Source organism: Rosa chinensis, chromosome 4 (assembly GCF_002994745.2).
Source record: "Rosa chinensis cultivar Old Blush chromosome 4, RchiOBHm-V2, whole genome shotgun sequence".
Classification (NCBI taxonomy): domain Eukaryota; kingdom Viridiplantae; phylum Streptophyta; class Magnoliopsida; order Rosales; family Rosaceae; genus Rosa; species Rosa chinensis.
The window spans coordinates 36,973,174-36,994,944 of NC_037091.1; the positions used below are offsets into that span (position 1 = coordinate 36,973,174).

General features: G+C 39.9%; 2 protein-coding genes and 1 long non-coding RNA gene across 5 annotated transcripts; 2 read left to right on the forward strand and 1 right to left on the reverse strand.

Annotated features, from left to right (window-relative positions):
- The first annotated feature begins 2,868 nt into the window (after positions 1-2,868).
- On the forward strand, positions 2,869-5,670 carry LOC121052439. Its single transcript, XM_040517466.1, has 6 exons — positions 2,869-3,949; positions 4,031-4,233; positions 4,338-4,430; positions 4,514-4,627; positions 4,714-5,433; positions 5,552-5,670. Exons 3-5 carry the CDS (start codon positions 4,392-4,394, stop codon positions 5,395-5,397), a joined length of 837 nt encoding a protein of 278 aa, XP_040373400.1. The 5' UTR covers positions 2,869-3,949; positions 4,031-4,233; positions 4,338-4,391; the 3' UTR covers positions 5,398-5,433; positions 5,552-5,670.
- Positions 5,671-6,341: 671 nt separating this feature from the next.
- LOC121052582 lies at positions 6,342-7,513 on the forward strand. The gene is made up of 5 exons (XR_005809524.1): positions 6,342-6,463; positions 6,552-6,687; positions 6,807-6,871; positions 6,959-7,060; positions 7,161-7,513. It is a non-coding gene; the product is annotated as an uncharacterized LOC121052582 (long non-coding RNA).
- A 6,160-nt stretch (positions 7,514-13,673) lies between these two features.
- LOC121052610 lies at positions 13,674-21,170 on the reverse strand. 3 transcript variants are annotated; one of them, XR_005809622.1, is made up of 2 exons: positions 13,912-14,009; positions 13,674-13,732 (listed from the first exon to the last, which is right to left on the reverse strand). XR_005809622.1 is itself a non-coding variant. In XM_040517951.1 (2 exons), the coding sequence occupies exon 1, from the start codon at positions 18,993-18,995 to the stop codon at positions 18,405-18,407; it is 591 nt and encodes a 196-aa protein (XP_040373885.1). In that variant the 5' UTR covers positions 18,996-19,016; the 3' UTR covers positions 13,686-13,732; positions 18,060-18,404. The 3 variants fall into 3 exon arrangements, 2 of the variants coding, with proteins under 2 accessions (XP_040373885.1, XP_040373886.1); XM_040517951.1 differs by lacking the exon at positions 13,912-14,009 and adding an exon at positions 18,060-19,016 and having other exon boundaries at positions 13,686-13,732; XM_040517952.1 differs by lacking the exons at positions 13,674-13,732; positions 13,912-14,009 and adding exons at positions 17,952-18,915; positions 21,115-21,170.
- Between the last annotated feature and the right edge of the window lie 601 nt (positions 21,171-21,771).

Here is a 21,771-nt window from a genome sequence, read left to right on the forward strand (position 1 = left end):
GCCGAGCTTTTCGCGCTCGTGCCTCAACGGCACCGCTGAGCTTCCGCTCATGCCTTCCCGGCACCCCGAGCTTCCGCTCATGCCTTCCCGGCAATCCTTGAGCTTCCGCTCATGCCTTCCCGGCACCCACGAGCTTCCGCTCACGAGCTTCCCGCTCATGCCTTCCCGGCACCCCGAGCTTCCCGCTCATGCCTTCCCGGCACCCCGAGCTTCCGCTCATGCCTTCTCGGCACCCCGAGCTTCCGCTCATGCCTTCCCCGCACCTACGAGCTTCCGCTCATGCCTTCCCGGCAACCCTCGAGCTTCCCGCTCATGCCTTCCCGGCAACCCCGAGCTTCCCGCTCATGCCTTCCCGGCACCCCACGAGCTTCCCGCTCATGCCTTCCCGGCAACCCTGAGTTTTCCGCTCATGCCTGCCTGGCAATCCTCGAGCTTTACACTCATGTCTACTTGACACACAACACGTTAATGGAACATTGAATTCTTCTACCATTTGTCGCCCGTGACAAATTGAATTCTTTTCGCGTTCCATTAATACGAGCGACAACCAAACAAACTTAAGCGTTCACGTATTCATCATTCACGAATTACAAACGTTTACCTTCGCAGCTCTCATACAACTTACATTTATCATATGCAATCCATATGCTCACACGACCATACGCACTCTCGAGTTTGTACGTCATATTTGATCGTACTCGGCGCCATTCGCATGTATACATCAACATGTATCACGCACCCCATACGTTCATATATGCCAACGCATATCATTGCAACTCACATTTGTTACCCAATGCAACGAGCATTCTACATATGCCTGTTTTTTTTGTCTTTGTTGTGCAGGTTAACGAGTCCCTTCTTGCTTACGGAGTTCAGGGACTTGTAGGGGCTCCGTGCCGCCCGGTTACTTATGCTTGATGACTTCGTGGTTATAACTCCCCAACCAGGAAGCTCCTCTTACTTGGGGACTTCGGGGACTTGTACATACCTCCAACAATATGGAGTATTTACTACATCACCAAGCATAAGTAACACCCTCTTTGGGACACCCACAAGCCATGGTGAGGCCCAACCGCTACTTGCATCTTGTAGCCCTATATTCAAGCTATGCTACGGTATCCGGAAGTCGCAAATCCGCCGCCGGGAAGCCACCTTTCCGGCCTTGCCAAGTTGCCTCCTCAATATGCATTTCTATACTAGAATAGTAGTTTGCTTGTCCCACATCTAAGAAAATGTAAAGGAAGAGCATTCCTTCACCTATAAAAGGAACTCTCCTCCTACTTAAACACCATTCATTCATTCCATCTCAATCCGATTACATCTCTTGTAATCTTGTTAGGCCGCAAGGCTCGACACACTAATACACATTCAAGTGGACGTAGTTTCCCGCTGAGGTGGGAGACGAACCACTATACATCTCGTGTCACTCTCTCTCTCTCTCTCTCTAAAGCTAACTAGAGATCCCACGGATCACTAACGTTAACAAAAAAAAATGTGTGTGATAGTCTAATCGGGATGTTACTGAACATTCCTAGAAAAACTAATGATGGACTAAAAACTCGGTTAGATCTGGTGGAAATGGGTATAAGACCAGGAATGTAGCCCAATGTAGATTGTCCGAAAAAGAAACGCTTGCCATTGGCAAGCTGGAACCTAACAATGGATGAGAAAAGATGCATGTGTGGCTCTTTGCATGGCATGAAGGTTCCTGAAAATTATTCTTCAAACATTAGTAGCCTGGTTTCAATGGATGAATTAAGGCTGAGTGGACTCTAATCGCATGATTGTCATGCCTTAATGCAACAACTACTTCCCGTTGCAATCCGTGGTGTGCTTGAAAAACCTGTCAGAATTGCCATAATAAGTCTTTGTCTATTTTTTTAATGAAATCTGTAGTCCCACTATAGATCCTTCAAGGCTTCCCCATATTCAAGCAGATCTGGTCAAAACATTGTGTGAGCTTGAAAAGTATTTCCTGCCTTCTTTCTTTGACATAATGATACATCTTACGGTTCACCTGGTTAGAGAAGTTGAGTTATGTGGGCCGGTTTGCTTCCGATGGATGTATACTATTGAAAGGTATATGAAGGTGTGCAAGGGATATGTTAGAAACAAAAGGCATTCGGAAGGCTGCATTGCAGAATGCTGCATTGCTGAAGAGGCAGTTGAGTTCTTAGCAGAACTTTTCTTCGACGACAAGACTGTTGGCATCCCAACAGCCCCCAACATGGAGGACAGGCCTACATTGGGTGCTAATATTGAGTCTGTTTATGGCGAGGACTTTGACCAAGCTCATCTTTGCGTGCTTCAAAACACCGAAGAATTCAGAAGCTACTTTGTGTAAGTCACCGAACATTAATGTACAACTATGCTTTTTAGCCTTCTTGTATGACTTATACACTAATACCTTCCATTAATGTGCATTTAGGGAACACTTGGAGTATTTGAAGCGGGAATTCCCAAAGTACAAAAAGAATGTCAAGTGTCTAGTAGACAAGCAAAACTAGACTTTGCAGATTGGGTGAAAGACAAGGTAAGTAGTAGTCAGTTTCACCAAAATTTAGATGATCTTGGTTGTGAATTAATAATTCTGAATACCTTGTTTTAATTTTTTTTTTTTTAATTTTACAGGTTGCATCTGACCTTATTAATCTTGGTTTTGAGTGTCCTGAGATTGTTAGGTGGCTAGCAGATAAACCATGCCATGAAGTACTGAAGTTCAGTGGCTATAGAGTAGGCGGAGTGCTGTATAACACAAAACGCCAGGATAATCTGCTGCAAAGACAAAGTAGTGGGGTTTACTTGGTTGCTGAAACGCCTCAAGTGGGTAGTGCTAGGGACAAGAACCCTATTACTCATGACATGAGGTTTTATGGGGTTATTACTGAAATATGGGAGCTAGACTACAATCATTTTAGGGTACCTATATTTAAGTGTGATTAGGTAGAGAATGAGAAGGGTGTTAGGGTAGATGAGTTTGGTTTCACTTTAGTAAATTTGAATAGGAAGGGGCATCAAAATGACAGCTTTGTTTTGGGAAAATATGTGCAACAGATTTTTTATGCTCAAGACCCCATAGATCATAGGTGGTCAATTGTCTTGAGGGTCCTGAAAAGAGATTACGTAGATTCTGTTTTGATGGATGAGCTCGGGGACACTGTTATTTCCCATCATGCTGGTGCAAGTACTGTGCCTGCTATTCAGTCACTTGATCACGTGACGGATGAGGAACCGACGGTTTACCTGCGGGCAGGGGAGGAGGATATATTCGTTGATGGAGAATAGAAGATTTATTTGTATTGATTTCGCTTGCCATTGTTGTGATGGTTTCATATAAATCTGTTTAAGTGTGTATTTGTAACTCATTTGAAGCAAACTGAACTTCTACTGTTGTTAATGCGTGTTAATGGTTTGGTCTAATATTGCTCTATTTGTGTACTTAGGAAGATCGCTGAATATTGGCTTATCATTTAGCTATATGTTCTGTATCTAAATTTAACCTTCTACTTGATGTTCTTTCTTTGACATTTGTTCACTAATGTGACTTGTATTTGTATAGATAATGGCGGCATCACAATCTGCAAGTGTATCAAAGACGGCAAAGTTGAAGTCCAAGGGATTGAAGCCTAAGAAGTGCTCAACGGAAGCATCAGTTTCTGCTGGTTCTCATTCAAATAAGCAGAAGTCTAAAAGAAAAGAGCATGAACCAACCAGGGGTCTAAAGCTGCTTAAGCGCCATGCAGTGACTATGTCATGTATTTCAAAGCGTAAGAGTGCAAGACAGAAGAAAACTGTTCTATTTAACATAAAAGGCGCTCCATGTGGGAAGGTGGCTAAGGAGATGCAGTCCTACATTGGTGTATTGGCTCGTAGGAAGGTACCGATAATAAGGTAAAACTGGAAAAAGGCAACTGACGAGGAGAAGAACAAAATCTGGCAACGTGTTCAGGTATACTTGGTCCTACATTATAATAATTTTTTGTTAGTATATGAACATTAATATTGAGGCATTCATGCTGAAATGTGTCAGGTTCCATTTTTACTTGGTCCTGAAAATAAGAAAATGGTTTTGGAATCTGTGGCAACAAAGTGGAGAGAATTCAGGTCTCGACTCACTTCAAACTACATTATTCCATTTTTGGATGACCCCGAAGCCCTGCAATATCCCCCAGATGATTATCCTTTCATTCAAGCAGATCATTGGACTCTATTTGTCCAACAGCGGCATTCTTGGTATGAAATGCACTTGTTAACTACTATTCACTTAGTACTAGTCACAGTCTACCTTGGATTGATATGAAATAGGACTAGTGTAATTGAATGCCCTACTTTTGCAGGAAAAGTGTAATGTTCAGCAAGAGATTAGCTGAAGGAATAAATATCCTCATAGAATGTCCCTTAAGGGATATGCTGGATTGGAGGAAGACCCGGTTAGTGTACAGTCTTTTCTAGCCTTTTATTTTTAAGTTTTTCCCATTGCTGGTGCATGGTCATTAAATGTTACACTTTGCAGGCTGAAGAAATGGATGAGGAAGAAATTGATAGGGCCACTTTATGGGTCAGAGGACGACAAACCAAGGATGGTCATTTCAAGGATGACAACACAAAAGAGACTGCTGAAAAAATAGTAAGTCCCAAAAATAAAACTGTGAAAAGCTGCTATTAGGTTTGCGATGGATGAATTGGTAATTATATTATAACTTTTTTAATTAGGCAAGCTTGAAGAAAAAGGTTGCTGATGGCGAACTGAGCACATGCGGAACTACTGATGTCTTGATCTTAGCATTGGGGACTCATGAGCATGGGGGTAGAGTGCATGGAGTGTGTGGTTTCATCAATCCCAATGCTTACTTCCACCTCCCTAAACAGAGAAAGGAGAGCCTAGAAGCAACTGTTAGAGTTAGTATGCAGAAAATACTATCAGAGGAGAGAGAGAAGATAGTAGATGAGGCAAGGGAAAAGATAATTGAGGAGGTAAAGGAAAAAATTATTGCTGAAGAGCGTGCTTTTTGGTCTGCAAAATTTGCAGAACTTGAGGCAAAGGTAAATGGAAAAGAAAGAGATGGGAACTGTACTATTGCTCATGGATATGTTTCTGGCCAAGGAAGCTGTTCACGCACAGCCGATGACATTGCTCAACAACAAGCAAAAATTTCCTTGGAAGCTGAAGAAGGCATGAAATCTGTGGAAGGAACAAGAGTTTTGGAGGCTTTGGAAGTGATTGAAAAAAAGGCTTTGCATACAAAGAAGGGTTCCAACAAAGTGGTGAAGAATGTACATCCCACCTGCCCCAAAGTAGTTGTCAATGTGGCATTGCATCCGAATCTGGATGAAACTGTGGAAGAAAATGTTGTACCAATTGATATAAAGGATCCAGAGCAAGAGGAGGGGGCATAATATGTGGATTTGACATTGCATGAACACTTAAAAAAGGTAAGTTGAAAACAGGTTACACCAATAATGATACAATTAGTATGATTATGTATATGTATATGTGTGCGTGTGTATATGTGCACTTGTTTATTAGAAATTGTTCTTTGTGATTTGTCAGACAAAAAAAGCTGAGATTGACTGCAAGTTGGCAATAGGTTCCATTGACCACATTGTTGCTTATGCCACTGTCATGAAGGGTGATGATCCTTCTAGTACAATTCATGGGCTCCACTGGGCAATGGTAATATGTGTGTTTCTGTACATGCTGAAATTGAGGAGAATGCAAAGATCCCATTTCCTGTGAAAGATGAAATTGAAACTGTTAAGCAGGCTATAGGGAGTTGGGTAGCATGGCCTACACACCTAATCATAATGTCACATGTGAAGGTAACCTACATTGTCTACGTTCTTCGATCTAGTTTAGATAGGCTTCATTATATATAACTAATATACATTGTTTTTCTAGATCTAGAAACCCGTCAAGGAAAATGTTGAGACGAAGAGGAAAAAGAGAGATATAAAGGAAGAAGACTCAGAGTTTCAGTTTAGCTTGGCGTCAATGATACCTACATTACCAGATTCATTGAAGTTGCTATGTATGTGGGGTGAGGATAAATTCAAAGAAGGGCGTACCATCTCCTTTTACATGGAACCTGAAGTCTTTGGATATTCTCGCAAGAGCTTCATAATAGGATCAGATGTTCGATGACTTGCAAGCATGAGGGAAGTCACTGGAAATTGCATTTCTGTGTACTAGAGGTATGAATGAAAGATATGTTTTTTATGAATTCTTCCTAATGCCTTCATAACAATTATAGTTGCTGGAAGTTAATGACTTGGTGTAAATGCTTGTTAGGTACCTCTATGAGAAATTGACTACATATAAAATGGTGGACATGGTTGCATTTGTTGATCCTTCACATATAGGTGCCGTAGGGTGTGGGAATGGAACTACCAGGGCCCAACATATCAAATATAGACTTGTAACTGCTAAACCAGGGCAGATGTTCATGTTGCCGTTTAATTCAGGGTAAATCCAGTTGGTTTTCTTTTTTTATATATTCTGTTAGCAATTAATTTCAGTCCTGTTGACCATATATAATTTTAATTCTTTCAAGGATGATCATTTTGTATGCATGCATCTAGTGATCACTGGATGTTGACAATTATTCATCCTGAAGAAGGTACTGCCTATTTTATGGATCCACTGAAAAGTCGCTCACCCACTGGAGATTGGATGTCTATTGTGGAAACGTGAGTTACATATATTCCTGATACATATTAAGATTAATGAAATCTATTTAAAGTAGGTTGTTACATCCTACCGGAAATGTCTCACAACTTCATATTCTTGTTTTGGTGTACTGCAATAGGTATGTATAATGTTGCAAAGAATAGGAAAGGCGCTCGGAGTTCTACAATATGGAAAAATTTGGCTGTAAGTTTCACCCAAGTATTTAGGTTTCTTGAGAAAACAGAATTTGATTCAATTGTTTTGACTTGTTTAATCATCATCTGTTTTTAGGGCATTCCTCCCCAACCTAGCAACAAGGAGTGCGGGTACTTTGTGATGAGATACATGAGGGATATCATTGAGGATAAGGACTTATCATTGTTTGCTACCAAGGTACAAAGGAGCTATTAATGTAGTCACTAAACTCAGTTTCTTATAACTTTGTTATGTCAATGAACCATTCAGCAAATTGATATAATAAATTGATTTTCAGTGGGAGTGGAGAGGCAATAGTCAATATACGCAAGCAGATATTGATGAGATACGAAATGAGTGGGCGAAGTTTGTCGTGAAGAGCGAGCTATGTGTAGGCAGGCCATGAAGTAGGTTTTTGCAGAAGGAAAGCATCTTTTTTGTGCTTCTCTGCTGGTACATTTTCATGCATCATATATGTGCCATGCATGTTTTGGAACAATATGTATCAGCTAGCTTTTGATGTCCAAGTAGATGGGCATGCACTAGAATGCTTTTCTTCTTTTATTGTTGGCTTGAAATATGGACAACTTTGTTTGGGCAATACTGCCTTTTGCAGTTTTATGTACAGAATGTTGGATTATGATGGATTGCTTGAAAGATATAGTCACTGTTCATTAGGTAAAATGGACCAAATTAATGCACAAATCAATTCAGAGAATGGATGTTTGCAGCAATCATACAACATATTTTCAAAAATGTCAACCAACGTTGTTTGAACCAAAAAATTCTGGGTATTCACACAACGCATTGATAGGTATCACACAATGGATTTCAATAAGTAACGTCGTCTAGTTTAACTCATTCATAGCTATCACACAATGGATTTCAGTAAGTACCGTCGGCTAGTTTTAAGCTTATACAACAGAAAATACTAGAACACAGTTGTCTTACTTTAATCACATAACAGCTAAACTAAAAAACCGTTGTATGAAAATCTCAACCCACAACGGCATTAAAGCAAATTTTGTTGTGTGAATTGCTGTGTGTGGGTGCGTCCGGCATCTGTCGAGTTCTGGGACAATGGTGTAAAGGAATATACATCGACTGACTTTATATCATACAACAGTGAATGCACCGTCGTCTGATTTTTCATCAGACAACATCGAGATAGACGACGGTGAGTCTTCAAATCAGGGAACGTTTTTTTACCGTCGTGTGATGTAGTTTTGGTGTAGTGTTTGGAAAGGATTAAAGGCATTTAAGGATTTTATCACCATAGCCAAATAAACCTGTGTCCATATTTGCGCCCGTCATGGGACTCTCCTAGTTTAACCCCTTTGAGCCTAGATTGTTAAGCCTTTTCTTTCATCACCCTAAATTTCATTAACCTAAACTTTAGTATAGTTACATCCTTACCCTTGTTCTAAAGACTTAGTGGAGCTATTTTGAAGACTTTGCAAAGGAAGGAAAACATGAAGATTGAAGATTGAGAAGAGGTGAAAGTTCAAGTGTGGGGGTATAATTGTCCATGGGATTTATTTTGTAATGGTATGCTATGAAAAAAAAAATACATTGAAAAAAAAAGAAGAGAAAAAATGGTTGAAGAAAAACAGGAAAAAAGAATATATGATATATGGCTATGTTTTTATTGTTTAAGTTTTTGTGGACTTTTGTATTTTTGCATGATGGATTTGAAGTCTAAAATAAAGCAGAGACCCAACAAGATGATATTAGGCCCAATTATTTACCTCTATGGGCTATGACGTTGAAGATGTTTTGGTGACTACAATGAAGATGTTTTCAAGGGCTCTATTTTGTTTTTAGGACACCTTTGTGATTTCCTATACCCTTCATTTCTTTTTACCTTAACCCTTAGCCTCATTACAACCCTTTTATAAGACCTTTTTTTATCCCTAAGATAGGATAGTCTTTGATCTGTGGAGATGAGTTATAACTGTTGGACTTATGGCTTGGGTTCATTTGTGCATGTAGTTGATATCTTTCATGAGATCTTTTGGAAAAAAAATTATATATATGTGCCTTTCGTTTGATATGTGAGTAGTTTGTTGAAAAAAAAAAAAAAAATATATATATATATATATATATATATATCATCTCTCACATATATTTGAGTGAATAAGAAGCTTTTAAATATGAACCTTGAATTCTGATAGAAGAAAGAGTGTATATCCTTTGTGAGGGAATTATTATTTGCATATGTATGCTAAGCTTCATCCACTCACCATTGTTGCTCCTAAGTCCTACATGTTTATATGTTTTATTTAACTCTCGAAAAATACATGATTAATTCTTGGTTGAGTGTTATTCTTGGTGCCTTGTAAGTATGAGATTTCTGAGACAATATGTTGAAGGGCACTAGAGTATTCAGAGTCTTTGTTTTTGTCTTGTGATTTTCGTGTGTTTTGAGTGTTAGTTTTTTTTTTTTTTTGTGTGATTTTTGCTAAGGGACTAGCAAATGCTAAGTGTGGGGCTATTTGTTGAGACTAATTTCTACTACATTTTTAGATGGATTAAATACTTGTTACTCCTCAAACTTTTCCTTGAAAAACAGTTTAGTCCCTCGCTTTTCAAATTAAACTGGATAGTCCTTATTCTTTCTAATTCTCACACAACATGTCCAAAACAGGTCTAAAATGACTATTCTACCCCAAGATCCTTTTTTTTCTCTCTCTTTTTTTTTAATTATTTTTTCTGCTTTTCTCTCTCTCCCTCTCCACAAATCGATCTTGTCCTCGTCACTACTCTCTATAATTTCCCATCTCTTTCTGGCTTCTTCTCTTCGCCATAACTTCCAGCTCTAGTTCAAGCTTTTCTGATTCTTTTTTTTTCTTTTTCAGATTATCTACAGACGACCCCCAAAAGCAATTTAGTTTTCACTTTCTCTTTGTTATCATTTTTGGGTGTTTCTGAGAGAAGTTGGATTCGTTGCCTTGTCGTTTCTGCATCTGCCTGATCGCTTAAACAAACACAAAGGCCCAGAATTTTGGATAGGCCTGCCATGTTGTTGTTGTTGTTCTTGTTGTTGTGATTACTTGGATTGCAAAACCAAAGTTTTGATCTTTTTTGGACTGGAAGACTTCAAGTTTTGATATTTTTTTCGATTGAAGAAAGAGAGGAGGTGAATTTGATTTTGGGTTAGATGGAGTGTTTTCCGTGTTTTGATTCCAAAGAGGAGGAGAAGCTAAATCAGAAGAAAGAAAGCGATGATCGGATGCAGGGTCAACCGACGGTGTCTTCTAACATTACGAGATTGCCTTCCGGTTAGTTCTTTAACTTTTCTAGCTAGTTTTATCAATTATTTGTAATCTAGTAGTTGCAGTGTGTTGTTATTGCTCAATCTGATCTGGGTGTTTCTGATCATTCGTAATATGTTGGATGATGATAGTGAGGTGGCTTATTAGTGGGAGTGGTGGAGGATGAGGAGGAGGAGAGGTGGCTAAGCTTAGTGGGGACGACAACGGAGGTAGAGATGGAATTGTGGCGGCAGAGCTTCCATGAGGGGTGGAGGGGGCCCACCAAGCGCTGCAGAGTGGTAGTGAGTGCGGTGGATCGAGTGGATAAACTCAAGGTCGGATACGAGCTTGGAGAGAGAGAGAGAGAGAGAGAGAGAGAGAGAGAACCAGCCAGAAAAAAAAAAAAAAAAAAAAAAAAGAGAGAGAAAAAATAAAAAGATCTTGGTTCATTTTAGACCTATTGTGTGAGAATTAGAGAGAATAAGGACTATCCAGTTTAATTTGAAAGGCGAGGGACTAAACTGTTTTTCAGGGAAAAGTGTGAGGAGTAACAAGTATTTAATCATTTTTAGATCATTTCTCTCTACATTTCGCTTAGTTATTCTCTTAACATTATCATTTCTAACTTAGTTTTGTGTTTTTAGGTAGTTTTGAGTCGAAAATGGAAGGCAAGGAGTTATATGTGCAGAAATGAGAAGAAATGGAGAAATGAAGTTTTCCCAGTTCTACCAGGAAAAGGAATCCTAGTTGAAGTAGGAATCCTAATGCAACTAGGAATGAGCTCGGAAAAATAATGTTCAGAAATGAAGAAATGACAGAGTCCCAGTTGGACTAGGAAACCTGAAGAGACTAGGAGTCCTGATGCTACTAGGAGACCAGGTGAGACTAGGAGATGATATGTCTTGAAGATTGTTCTAGAATAATGAAGGAATTTCGGCAATACATAAGATGGATTTCGAATTGGCCCATTTTGGGAGAGTGTGGCCCGAAGTTTGAAGCATGTGACTTGCACATGAGTCTCTAGATCCTTCTTGACGTCTTGGAGGAGTCCATGGCCCGTTCTAATTGCTTTTTGCCGTGAGAATTATAAGGAGAATATTAGAAGATTTAGGCAAAATATATTATTGGATATTCTTGGATTTTGTAGGAATTTTTGAGAAGAAAATAGAGGAATAAATATTGAATTATGACTCTACATACAAGGAGGCCGAAATTAGGTCTAAGTACATGGAAGAATTCGGCAAACAAGGAGGTGACTTGTTCTCTACTTCTCAAGGAATTTTCTCATTGCTTGAATGATGTCACAAGTAGATTTCGATCTAGATTCTCAAGCTCTTACCGTTCACTGTATAAAGGAGTTTTGTGAAGCTCTTCTACACACCACAAAATTTCATAATCAAAAGCCACAAACACTTCCCCTTCTCTTCCAAGTTTCGGCAACAATTCAAGAAATCCAAAGTTAATGGCCGTGAAGCATCGATCCTCTCCATTCAAGCATCCTTTCCTTGATCCTCATCCATTCCACCACCTTTTGAAGCTCCTTGCATCCTTGAAGATCAAAAAGTGTAACCATGAACTCCATAATTTGTTTTTGGTTTTTGAATGTAAAACAATTTCGGTTTTTCTATGAATTGCGATTTTATTTTTTGTTTTGGTTCTTTAATTTGTGATTTCTTGTGATGATGAAGTGTTGATTTTAGATATGTGATTTTCAAATACTATGAAGAATGTTTTAGGTTTTAGGTTTTCAAGTTGATAAATTGCGATTTCTATATGTCTTGCATAATTGTTAATTTCGAGCTCCATTCCCATCTTTTATGTGTTAATTAATCTTTGGATGCATACTTAGGTTGATGAAAATGTAATTGAATCCATATATATTAAGGTGATAGTGTTCTAGGCTTTAATAATTTTGGTGGAAAACCTATAAATACTTAGGTAAATTAACAATGAGTCTTGCATTCTTGATTAGCATTCTAACTTGTGTTCGTGACTTGAATTGATCAAACTCCCATGATTCTTAATGCGTTAAAAGTGTTTTTGTTAGTGATTAGTTACCACTAGTAATTGCATGATTAATAGGGTTAACTATGATGCATTCATCTAGTTAATTTAATTAAGGGAAGTAAAAAGAACTTTGTATGCGTTCATCTTTGTTCTTGATTGATTCTATGCTTTGACATATTTTGATTCGTGATTTGATGTTTAAAACCTTGCCAACGTGTTAATAGTAGTTGATCCAATTTAATTTCATTCCATCCATATATTTCTACTTGATTCTGGTTTTGATGTGTCACATATATATATAATTACTTAGTTGTTAAATTAAAATAAATCTTAAATCCCCTTCTATGTGTAAATCGTAAATAGTATGTATATTTATTCTTTAATTTGTTTTGCTAATGTTTTATTTTTCAGGAATTAATTAGGCCATAATCCCCAGTTGAGAACGATTCCTACTTATTCTTACTATATTGATAGGGTTTTAAATTGAGCACTAATTTTGTGCAGGTCAATTTTCTCTTCGACTCCCTTTTTCTTCCCTCTTCTTTCGTTTCTTTTCTCCTCTTGTCTCTCCCTCTGTTTCTTCTGCCGCCTTCTTTGCTATCTCCTTCCCTTCCTCTTTTTTTTTCTTTCCCCTGTTGAAGGATGTTGACATTTGTGTGCCTTATCAAACTAGGATTACCTCTATGATTGTAATAGGAGACATGGTTCTAGAATTCCTAGTCCTACTCAGAATAGTTTTCCTTGTATCATTAGAATATGTAGTACTTTGTAATCCCTATTGTTTCTGCTGAAGAATATACTAAGAAGCACGATGGGGGGGGGGGGGGGGAGAGAGAGAGAGAGAGAGAGAGAGAGAGAGATGATACCGGGTGTATAGTGGTTCACCTTGCACTAGGGGCAAGGCTACGTCCACTTAGATATTTTACTATGAGTGAGGCCAAGTGACCTTTGTAATGATACAAGTGTGGAGATCATGGATCCATCCCTTCTAAGAAGGGGAGGACTTCCCTTTATAGCTAAGGGAAGTCCCACTCTATTCTATATTTCCAATGTGGGATACAATGCACCTATTTACTTCTCTTGAAGCCCCTTGAAGATCATGGGAGGGTGGCCTCCCTATGAGGTACCGGCCGACCTCCACCATAACGAGGTAGCTCGGGTGTCGAACTACCGGATGTATGTTATAGACGGGACCTACCATGTAACGCCCCAAGCTGCACCTCACCAGCTTAAGAACGTCACAGTGCCGCGAGCCTCTAAAATATAAACCGAACACTTGATTTATATTCTAGAGAACCGCTAGGCTTTTTGTTTGAAAACTTTTCGTAAAACACAGCGGAAGCTACAATTATTTTGAGGTGAAAACTTGAATTGCTAGCAACTATTTTGTTTGTTCAGAACTTGGATAATGACGTACACGGGGTACGGATTTCAATGAAAGAGAATCCAACTGAGTTTAACCTGAGGCTAGATAACAACAAGCTCCGAAGCACGAAGTTTGAGAAATAAAAATTAGCGCAACTCCAGAGAAGGGTTTACCGAACTTGTTATGCACACCCAGCTCCGTCCGCTAATGTCCCGTCACCAGTGCACAGTACCTGCATTCATACTGTTGTAGGGGTGAGCTTTCGTCCTCGCTGCTCAACAGGAACTCTAACTCGACTAGGTTTGAAAATCAACAGATAAGGGTTTGGAGCTCCAGTATGAAAACATGCTTAAACCAAATATTTAAAGGAACGACAAACTTTAAAAACCCGATGCATGATTAGAAAACTACGTGCACTTTACCTGATGGCCTGGTTCCGTAGAACCAACATCTGACCTTACCAGTCACAGAGCGCCAAACTTAACACACTAGCTACACACACGGAACCGTGTCACCATTGTGATTGCGCACCATCCGACCGGTGTAGCTAACCCTCCGGAGGTTTAGGGGTGGCTAATCCCCAAGGTAGTCATTGACCACCTTTCCGCTCTCACACACCGCCATAAAAATCTTATACGCACGTTAACTTAAAAACATATTAAATTTGAACTAACAACATATTTTCATCATGCATCCCGTAGGTAAGAAAATATATAAGAAAATCACCAACCGAGGAGAGTCCTGAATCCCTACCTGGATTCCGATGCTTTCTCTCACGTACTCCGAGAGTTGCGAACCTTCTGTTCCTCAGGTAACTGGAATCCTAAATTCCGACATTTCGATAGTCAATATTTTTTGAACAACTAAACGAAATCTCGACGATTAATAAATCGTCTAAATCTACTTTTCCTGGTTTGACCAGGAGTTGACCAAGGGTTGACCACCTTGACCATTTGACCAATCGATGTGGACTCGATAATTACCTGAATTATCGTGCATTGACTTGAAGTTACGTTATCGACCAAACATATATTGAGTGTATCCGATTACCAAGGCCACCCAATACATGTATAAACATTAATTCCTTTCTTTACTTATTATCACACCACGAAATACACAAACAACCAATAACGACGTCACTAACGAAAGATCTCAAATTTACTTAACCGTTTAGCCACATAGTAACTCCATGGAATTTACTATGGACACCCAAGCTTTATAGCTTTACCAAAATTTTGATTTTTCCACAACCCATTCCTAAATTCTAAACTGTTATCACCGTAACAACAACAATCACAATCAGACATGATAGTCATAATCCATTCACATTGACACACAACCCAGTCTGCACATGCAATCGAGCTTATACACATTCAAACAACCAACTATCCATTTCAAGGCCACAACAACAGGTTATCCACTCACTTTCAAACTCAACCTTGAGTAACCAACTTAGAACAAGCGTAATATCATTTCAGCCAAACAACCCATTCAGTTCACCTAACCCCCAAGTATTATACCAAGATCAAAACTTGGTTCGAGAGTTGAAATATACCTTCAAGAGCTACTGTGCGCAAGCTCGATTGAACAGGGACGATGATGAACTAGGAGTCCAACACCAGCTAGCAGTTCTTTGGAATTTAGCTTCAGTTTAGAACGACAAGCATCAACAGGTGGAGACGAAATGCAGAGCGAACCAAGAGAGGCCAGAGAAGTCGCCTGCGTCGAAGAACAGAGCCGGAACCGAAAGGAATCCAGAAACCCAATTCATCAAAACTCACTCCAATCCGAAAACTAAGTATCAAATCGTGTATAACATGACGAAGGGATGAATTTCCATACCGAATGCGCCTTGAATGGTGGCCGGAAACTTGCAGAAACGGGCCAGAGCAGTCACTGCACTCACCGCCGCATCTCCCTCCTCGTTCCGTGCATGGGCGATCAGAAGCTACTGGGATGTAGGCGATGCAGAGGCGAAGGGAATGGTGGGTATGCGCTGTCGTGAGGTGGCCGGAGGACGGCGTTCTGGCCGGGTTTTCTTTCTCGGGTCGGTGGCGTCCGGTGCAGAGAGCACTAGGTTCTATTCTCTCTCTCTCTCGATCCTTCTGGCTCTCCCAACAGAGCACACTTGGATATATAGACTGATCTAATTAAGGATGAAAGGCTAGGATCAAGAGGTGGAGTCGGTGGATGGCTAGGATCACGCCATCTGTTTCCTAATTTCTTAGTTTAGTTTCTAAAATTCCTCAATTTCAGAAAATAGTTAAAAATAGCTCGGGTATCCGGAAAATTCCCCGAAAATTTTCACGAACTCGTCGTGCCGTATACTTTACCATCCACCTCCTAAATTGAGGATTTCACCTTATGTAAAATTCTGAAATTATTCTCGAACACTTGACAATTACCGAGATCGTAAATAAATAATTTGTCGAACGATCTCAAATTAAGCTTAATAATTTTCCGGGGCTCACAGTTCCACCCCCCTTAAATAAATTTCGTCCTCGAAATTTCAGGATTGGTCAAACGGTCAACCATATTTCACTTTTCATGTGGGACTCCAGTACCCATAACATTTCCAACTCCTCAGTCCTTGAGGTACAACTCGACTATTTCTAGTCATACATATCAACACCAGAGCTAACATTTTCCTTTACCAAGTGTTCCTCATTTATTACCAATGGGATACACTTTGCTCCGCTAGTTTTCACTTTTCTGTAACCACAAGACTTTTGTTAGAACAACTGGACTGAGTGATTAACAATCGCATTACTCTCCTTATAACAATACCATACTTGGTATTTCCACAGACATTTCATGTCTAAACCAAATAAGACTGGATAACTACTAACCTTGTTACCTCATCACAATACGGCCACAACTGGCAACTCATAGCCGACTCACATCTTTATCCAATTCCTGCCCATTACAAGTACAACGTTCCAGGAATTGCAGTTTTGCCGAAGACATACTTATGTACTCGTAGTCGACTATAACTACCCGTAGGTAAAACTACAACTATCCATGGGTAAACATATGTTCCCATCACGGAGCTTATGTCAACTATGAGAGCAAGTTGACGATGTCGCCGCGATTCGTCGCTTTTGGCGACCATTAACGTCCAATGGAATACACTCTCTGTTGACAGTTCATTGGTTGTCTCCAACATGGAACCCGCGATTCATCGTGGAAGACGTTTTGCCCTCAAAAGAACTACCACACGTGAAACCGGCTGAGTATTCGTCTTTCTTATAGTGTACTCGAGGTCGTTACGTATTCCTTCATGACCGCCGCTTTAGCTAACACATCCACTCCACGAACTCGAAGGCAAAGCACACCTACCAACCATGTGGACAATATGAATCGTGTTATCACCATCAAATCATGTTGCCTTACCAGCAACACCCTCGTGCCCACAGACCTTTGGACACTGGTCCAACGAACTAATGATCAGTTTTGAAAATGAGATTCAACAAATACTTTCGTTACTATTTAACGAAATTCGAGGATCACCCTTAAAGGTTCACCTCTTGAAGATTAAAGACTTGCACGCTTCCACATACAGCACAACGTCGACTTCGAAAGTATCACCAGAATTAGAGGAGAGGATGATCTAACAATCATGAACAGCATACGTAACGTACCTGACGTTAAGAGACTCTTCCAGGTTACACGTTGTTTCGACCATGACTAGCCAAGTGGCTGAAGTTGCAAGTCGCGTTTCCGGCGATGACAATGCAAACTTCCCACCTTTCGTTCTGCGTACATCTCTTCGTTGACCTTCGGTTGCTAGAGGTCTTGTAGTGTAGAGAGTATTCTTTCCTTACTACAATTTACGTTGAACTTGACTTTTAAAAATAAGCAACCAAGTAATACCAAAACTTCATTTTTGGAAACTTCCTGAGGTAAGGAAATTAAGCTCTAGAGAACGTCAAATAGCCTTTCCACACCAAATGTAAACTCTCGGAAAAAGAAGAGACAAGAACTGAAAATTTTGCCCAAACAATTGCAACAGCAAAAGTTTTCAAATTTCCTTCCTTGCAAGGTAAATTTGGAAAAATTACCACGACTTCAATTTCAGTCGAAACGAGGTAAAATTTTCCAGATCACTAGCCAAAAGGCTGAACACTGTTGGGTTAAAATTTCAAAAATTTCGGAGGTTTGGAAGTCATTCAACACTGATTCCAAAACCGCTGCCAAGGAGAATCGGCAGAACCTGGAGTTTAGAAATTTTCAATTGGAAACTGGTTTGGAGGGGTAAGAGTTCTCACTTTTGGGTGAAACTGGTTGGAACAATTTCCTAGGTTTTAAAACAAGATCGGAAACAACTTCCAAGTCAAGTTAACCAGAGTACTTTGGCAACCTGAAAAGCTTTGTCAAGACACGAGATCTTTTAAACCTTGGAAACAATTCAAAAGGAGAAATTTCAAGGTTCAAGAAGCATGCTTTTTAACCACAACCAGAATTCTAGCAAAGTAGGAAAGGGTAAGACAACCCCAACCAAACAAAAGAATAGAAATCAACGTATTTATTAGTAAGGAAGAAATACTTGCAGTCCTCAAAAGATCCTTACCGGTGACACGCATTATTGGAAAGCGGTTAGAATCCGAAGACGGGCTAGCTCTCCTTGTAGGATGCTTCTCTCTTTAGTTTCCTTCCCAACTTTCCGACGAAGTTTCGAATAGACACCACACATAACAAAAGATGCAAGAGTGCGAATTATTTAGGTTACAGTCCCATAATTCTACGTAGTAACACAAAGACAAAGGGAAAAATCGTCCAATACGACCTCTCACAATTTAAGTGAGCTAGACCTTCTCTCTCTCTAGTGAGTCGAATGCGCCACTCGTATGAACACCCTAGAAGGTCCACACCGGAACGATATTCCGGAGCCTACACTCCTCGAAATATATACCCCTTATTTCATCACATGCGAACAACTCCTCCTTGAAAGCGTCGGGAATTTGTAGGTGATGAGCTTTGTAATGTTCAATTGTGTCACGATACCGATCACCCTTTCGACCGCTTCAGCAATATCCAATAGTGCAGTATACTGGCGATCGTCATTATAATAGCGAAGCATGTGTTCCCGAATCTTGGAGTTGAAACCAAGAATATAACTCCTGGTGATCGCTTGTCTTGATCTCACACGACCAGCTTTCCTTTTCTCCTCAAGACCGCGAGTGAATAAGCAGGTATACTGTCTCACAGTCCAGTCTTCTTGCCGTAAGTCAGCTGCAAAAGACTCGGCTGGAGGTTGCACTTGTCCCCAAGGAGGCCACTCTGAATGTGCCTGAAGGTTAACAGAGGGACCACTAGCGGTAGATCCAGTTTCTGGACCAGTCAATGAACTAACCTCTATTGGATCCTCCTCATCAATCCAATCTTCCATTTCCCATGGTTCTTCTTCCTCGGATGACATCTTCAAGCTGAAATACAAGACAACTCTCAATACCACAATTTCATTTAACAAAATCGGACTTAGGACATAGTCCCATCCAACAATCATTTCAATCCACAACCAACATTTCCAAAACACGCAACCCACCAGATGTCACAATTCAACAATTTCCAACATCATTCACATTCCCATATATTCAAGTTGTCGTTCACATACCTTGCTCCTTTTATTTTTACCTCATACTGGGCTCACACTTTACTGTGGTCTGTGCACTGTGGAGGAGCTTTGGGTGGCAATACTCGTTCAAATGCAAAGAACAGATAATAGCATTCACAATAATTTGACTGGAGCAAACCTAGAAAACAAAAGCAACCATGGTAATACTTCCACAAACATGCTTCACTGAACAACACAACAATTTGATACACACGGTTTCAATCAATCCAACATAGCGTATGAACACATAGCAGTTGGACTTGAAAAGATGATGAGACAAATCACAACATTCGAGACTAGACTCGACAAAATACTCAAGAAGAAATAATTACCAAGTCCAACACCAATAACAATGAGCACAGTTTTAACGAACCGGATTCACTGGACGAGGCAATGGATCGGTAAGTGAATCCAACAATATATCAATATTCAAAAGGGATAGAAAATCAAGCAAACACAAGTTCAATTGCTATGACAAATCAGAACATAAGTCAACCTTTCGAAAAAGGACTAACGATTGTCGGATTAAGGGATCCAAAGGGAAAAACAAACAATAGTTCCGACTAACAACAGGTCACAGTTCCAAAGGATGACTCTAGAGTAATTTATTTGTCGCCCGTTGTATTCAGTAATTAACAACTTTCAACCTCGGTATACCTTAGGGAGATCCGGTGGCCAGTCGGGCCCTAAACCGAGTGAAGAGTTGTACTTATCTGAACACTAGCAACAATCCTTTTTCACAACTCGCTTTCAAAGCACTTTCGCTTTTAGCACCCCATTTTCTAAAATCTCTTTTTGGAAACACCTTTAAAACCAATTCGTGAACCACTTTTCGAAATCCTTTTCCAGAAGCTTTCTCGAACGTTTTTCGGAACTTGGTCTTTAAAAACCGAAGTCAAACCTTCTCAAACGTTAGTTAGAAATTCTAAAAACTTTTCGAGTTAAAGGTTCCAACTTCCGAAATACGTTCTTGAACAACCATTCCCCAAGTCAACTTTTATCAGGACTTCGAAATTTTCACGAGCCAACAGAACTTTTTCCGGTAGCAGAGGTTTTTAAATCGTTGAAATCGAAGACTCAGAAGCATTGCTCTGATACCACTTTCTGTAACGCCCCAAGCTGCACCTCACCAGTTTAAGCACGTCACAGTGCCGCGAGCCTCTAAAATATAAACCGAACACTTGATTTATATTCTAGAGAACCGCTAGGCTTTTGTTTGAAAACTTTTCGTAAAACACAGCGGAAGCTACAATTATTTTGAGGTGAAAACTTGAATTGCTAGCAACTATTTTGTTTGTTCAGAACTTGGATAATGACGTACACGGGGTACGGATTTCAATGAAAGAGAATCCAACTGAGTTTAACCTGAGGCTAGATAACAACAAGCTCCGAAGCACGAAGTTTGAGAAATAAAATTAGCGCAACTCCAGAGAAGGGTTTACCGAACTTGTTATGCACACCCAGCTCCGTCCGCTAATGTCCCGTCACCAGTGCACAGTACCTGCATTCATACTGTTGTAGGGGTGAGCTTTCGTCCTCGCTGCTCAACAGGAACTCTAACTCGACTAGGTTGAAAATCAACAGATAAGGTTTGGAGCTCCAGTATGAAAACATGCTTAAACCAAATATTTAAAGGAACGACAAACTTTAAAAACCCGATGCATGATTAGAAAACTACGTGCACTTTACCTGATGGCCTGGTTCCGTAGAACCAACATCTGACCTTACCAGTCACAGAGCGCCAAACTTAACACACTAGCTACACACACGGAACCGTGTCACCATTGTGATTGCGCACCATCCGACCGGTGTAGCTAACCCTCCGGAGGTTTAGGGGTGGCTAATCCCAAGGTAGTCATTGACCACCTTTCCGCTCTCACACACGCCATAAAATCTTATACGCACGTTAACTTAAAACATATTAATTTGAACTAACAACATATTTCATCATGCATCCGTAGGTAAAAAATATATAAGAAATCACCAACCGAGGAGAGTCCTGAATCCCTACCTGGATTCCGATGCTTTCTCTCACGTACTCCGAGAGTTGCGAACCTTCTGTTCCTCAGGTAACTGGAATCCTAAATTCCGACATTTCGATAGTCAATATTTTTGAACAACTAAACGAAATCTCGACGATTAATAAATCGTCTAAATCTACTTTTCCTGGTTTGACCAGGAGTTGACCAAGGTTGACCACCTTGACCATTTGACCAATCGATGTGGACTCGATAATTACCTGAATTATCGTGCATTGACTTGAAGTTACGTTATCGACCAAACATATATTGAGTGTATCCGATTACCAAGGCCACCCAATACATGTATAAACATTAATTCCTTTCTTTACTTATTATCACACCACGAAATACACAAACAAACCAATAACGACGTCACTAACGAAAGATCTCAAATTTACTTAACCGTTTAGCCACATAGTAACTCCATGGAATTTACTATGGACACCCAAGCTTTATAGCTTTACCAAAATTTTGATTTTTCCACAACCCATTCCTAAATTCTAAACTGTTATCACCGTAACAACAACAATCACAATCAGACATGATAGTCATAATCCATTCACATTGACACACAACCCAGTCTGCACATGCAATCGAGCTTATACACATTCAAACAACCAACTATCCATTTCAAGGCCACAACAACA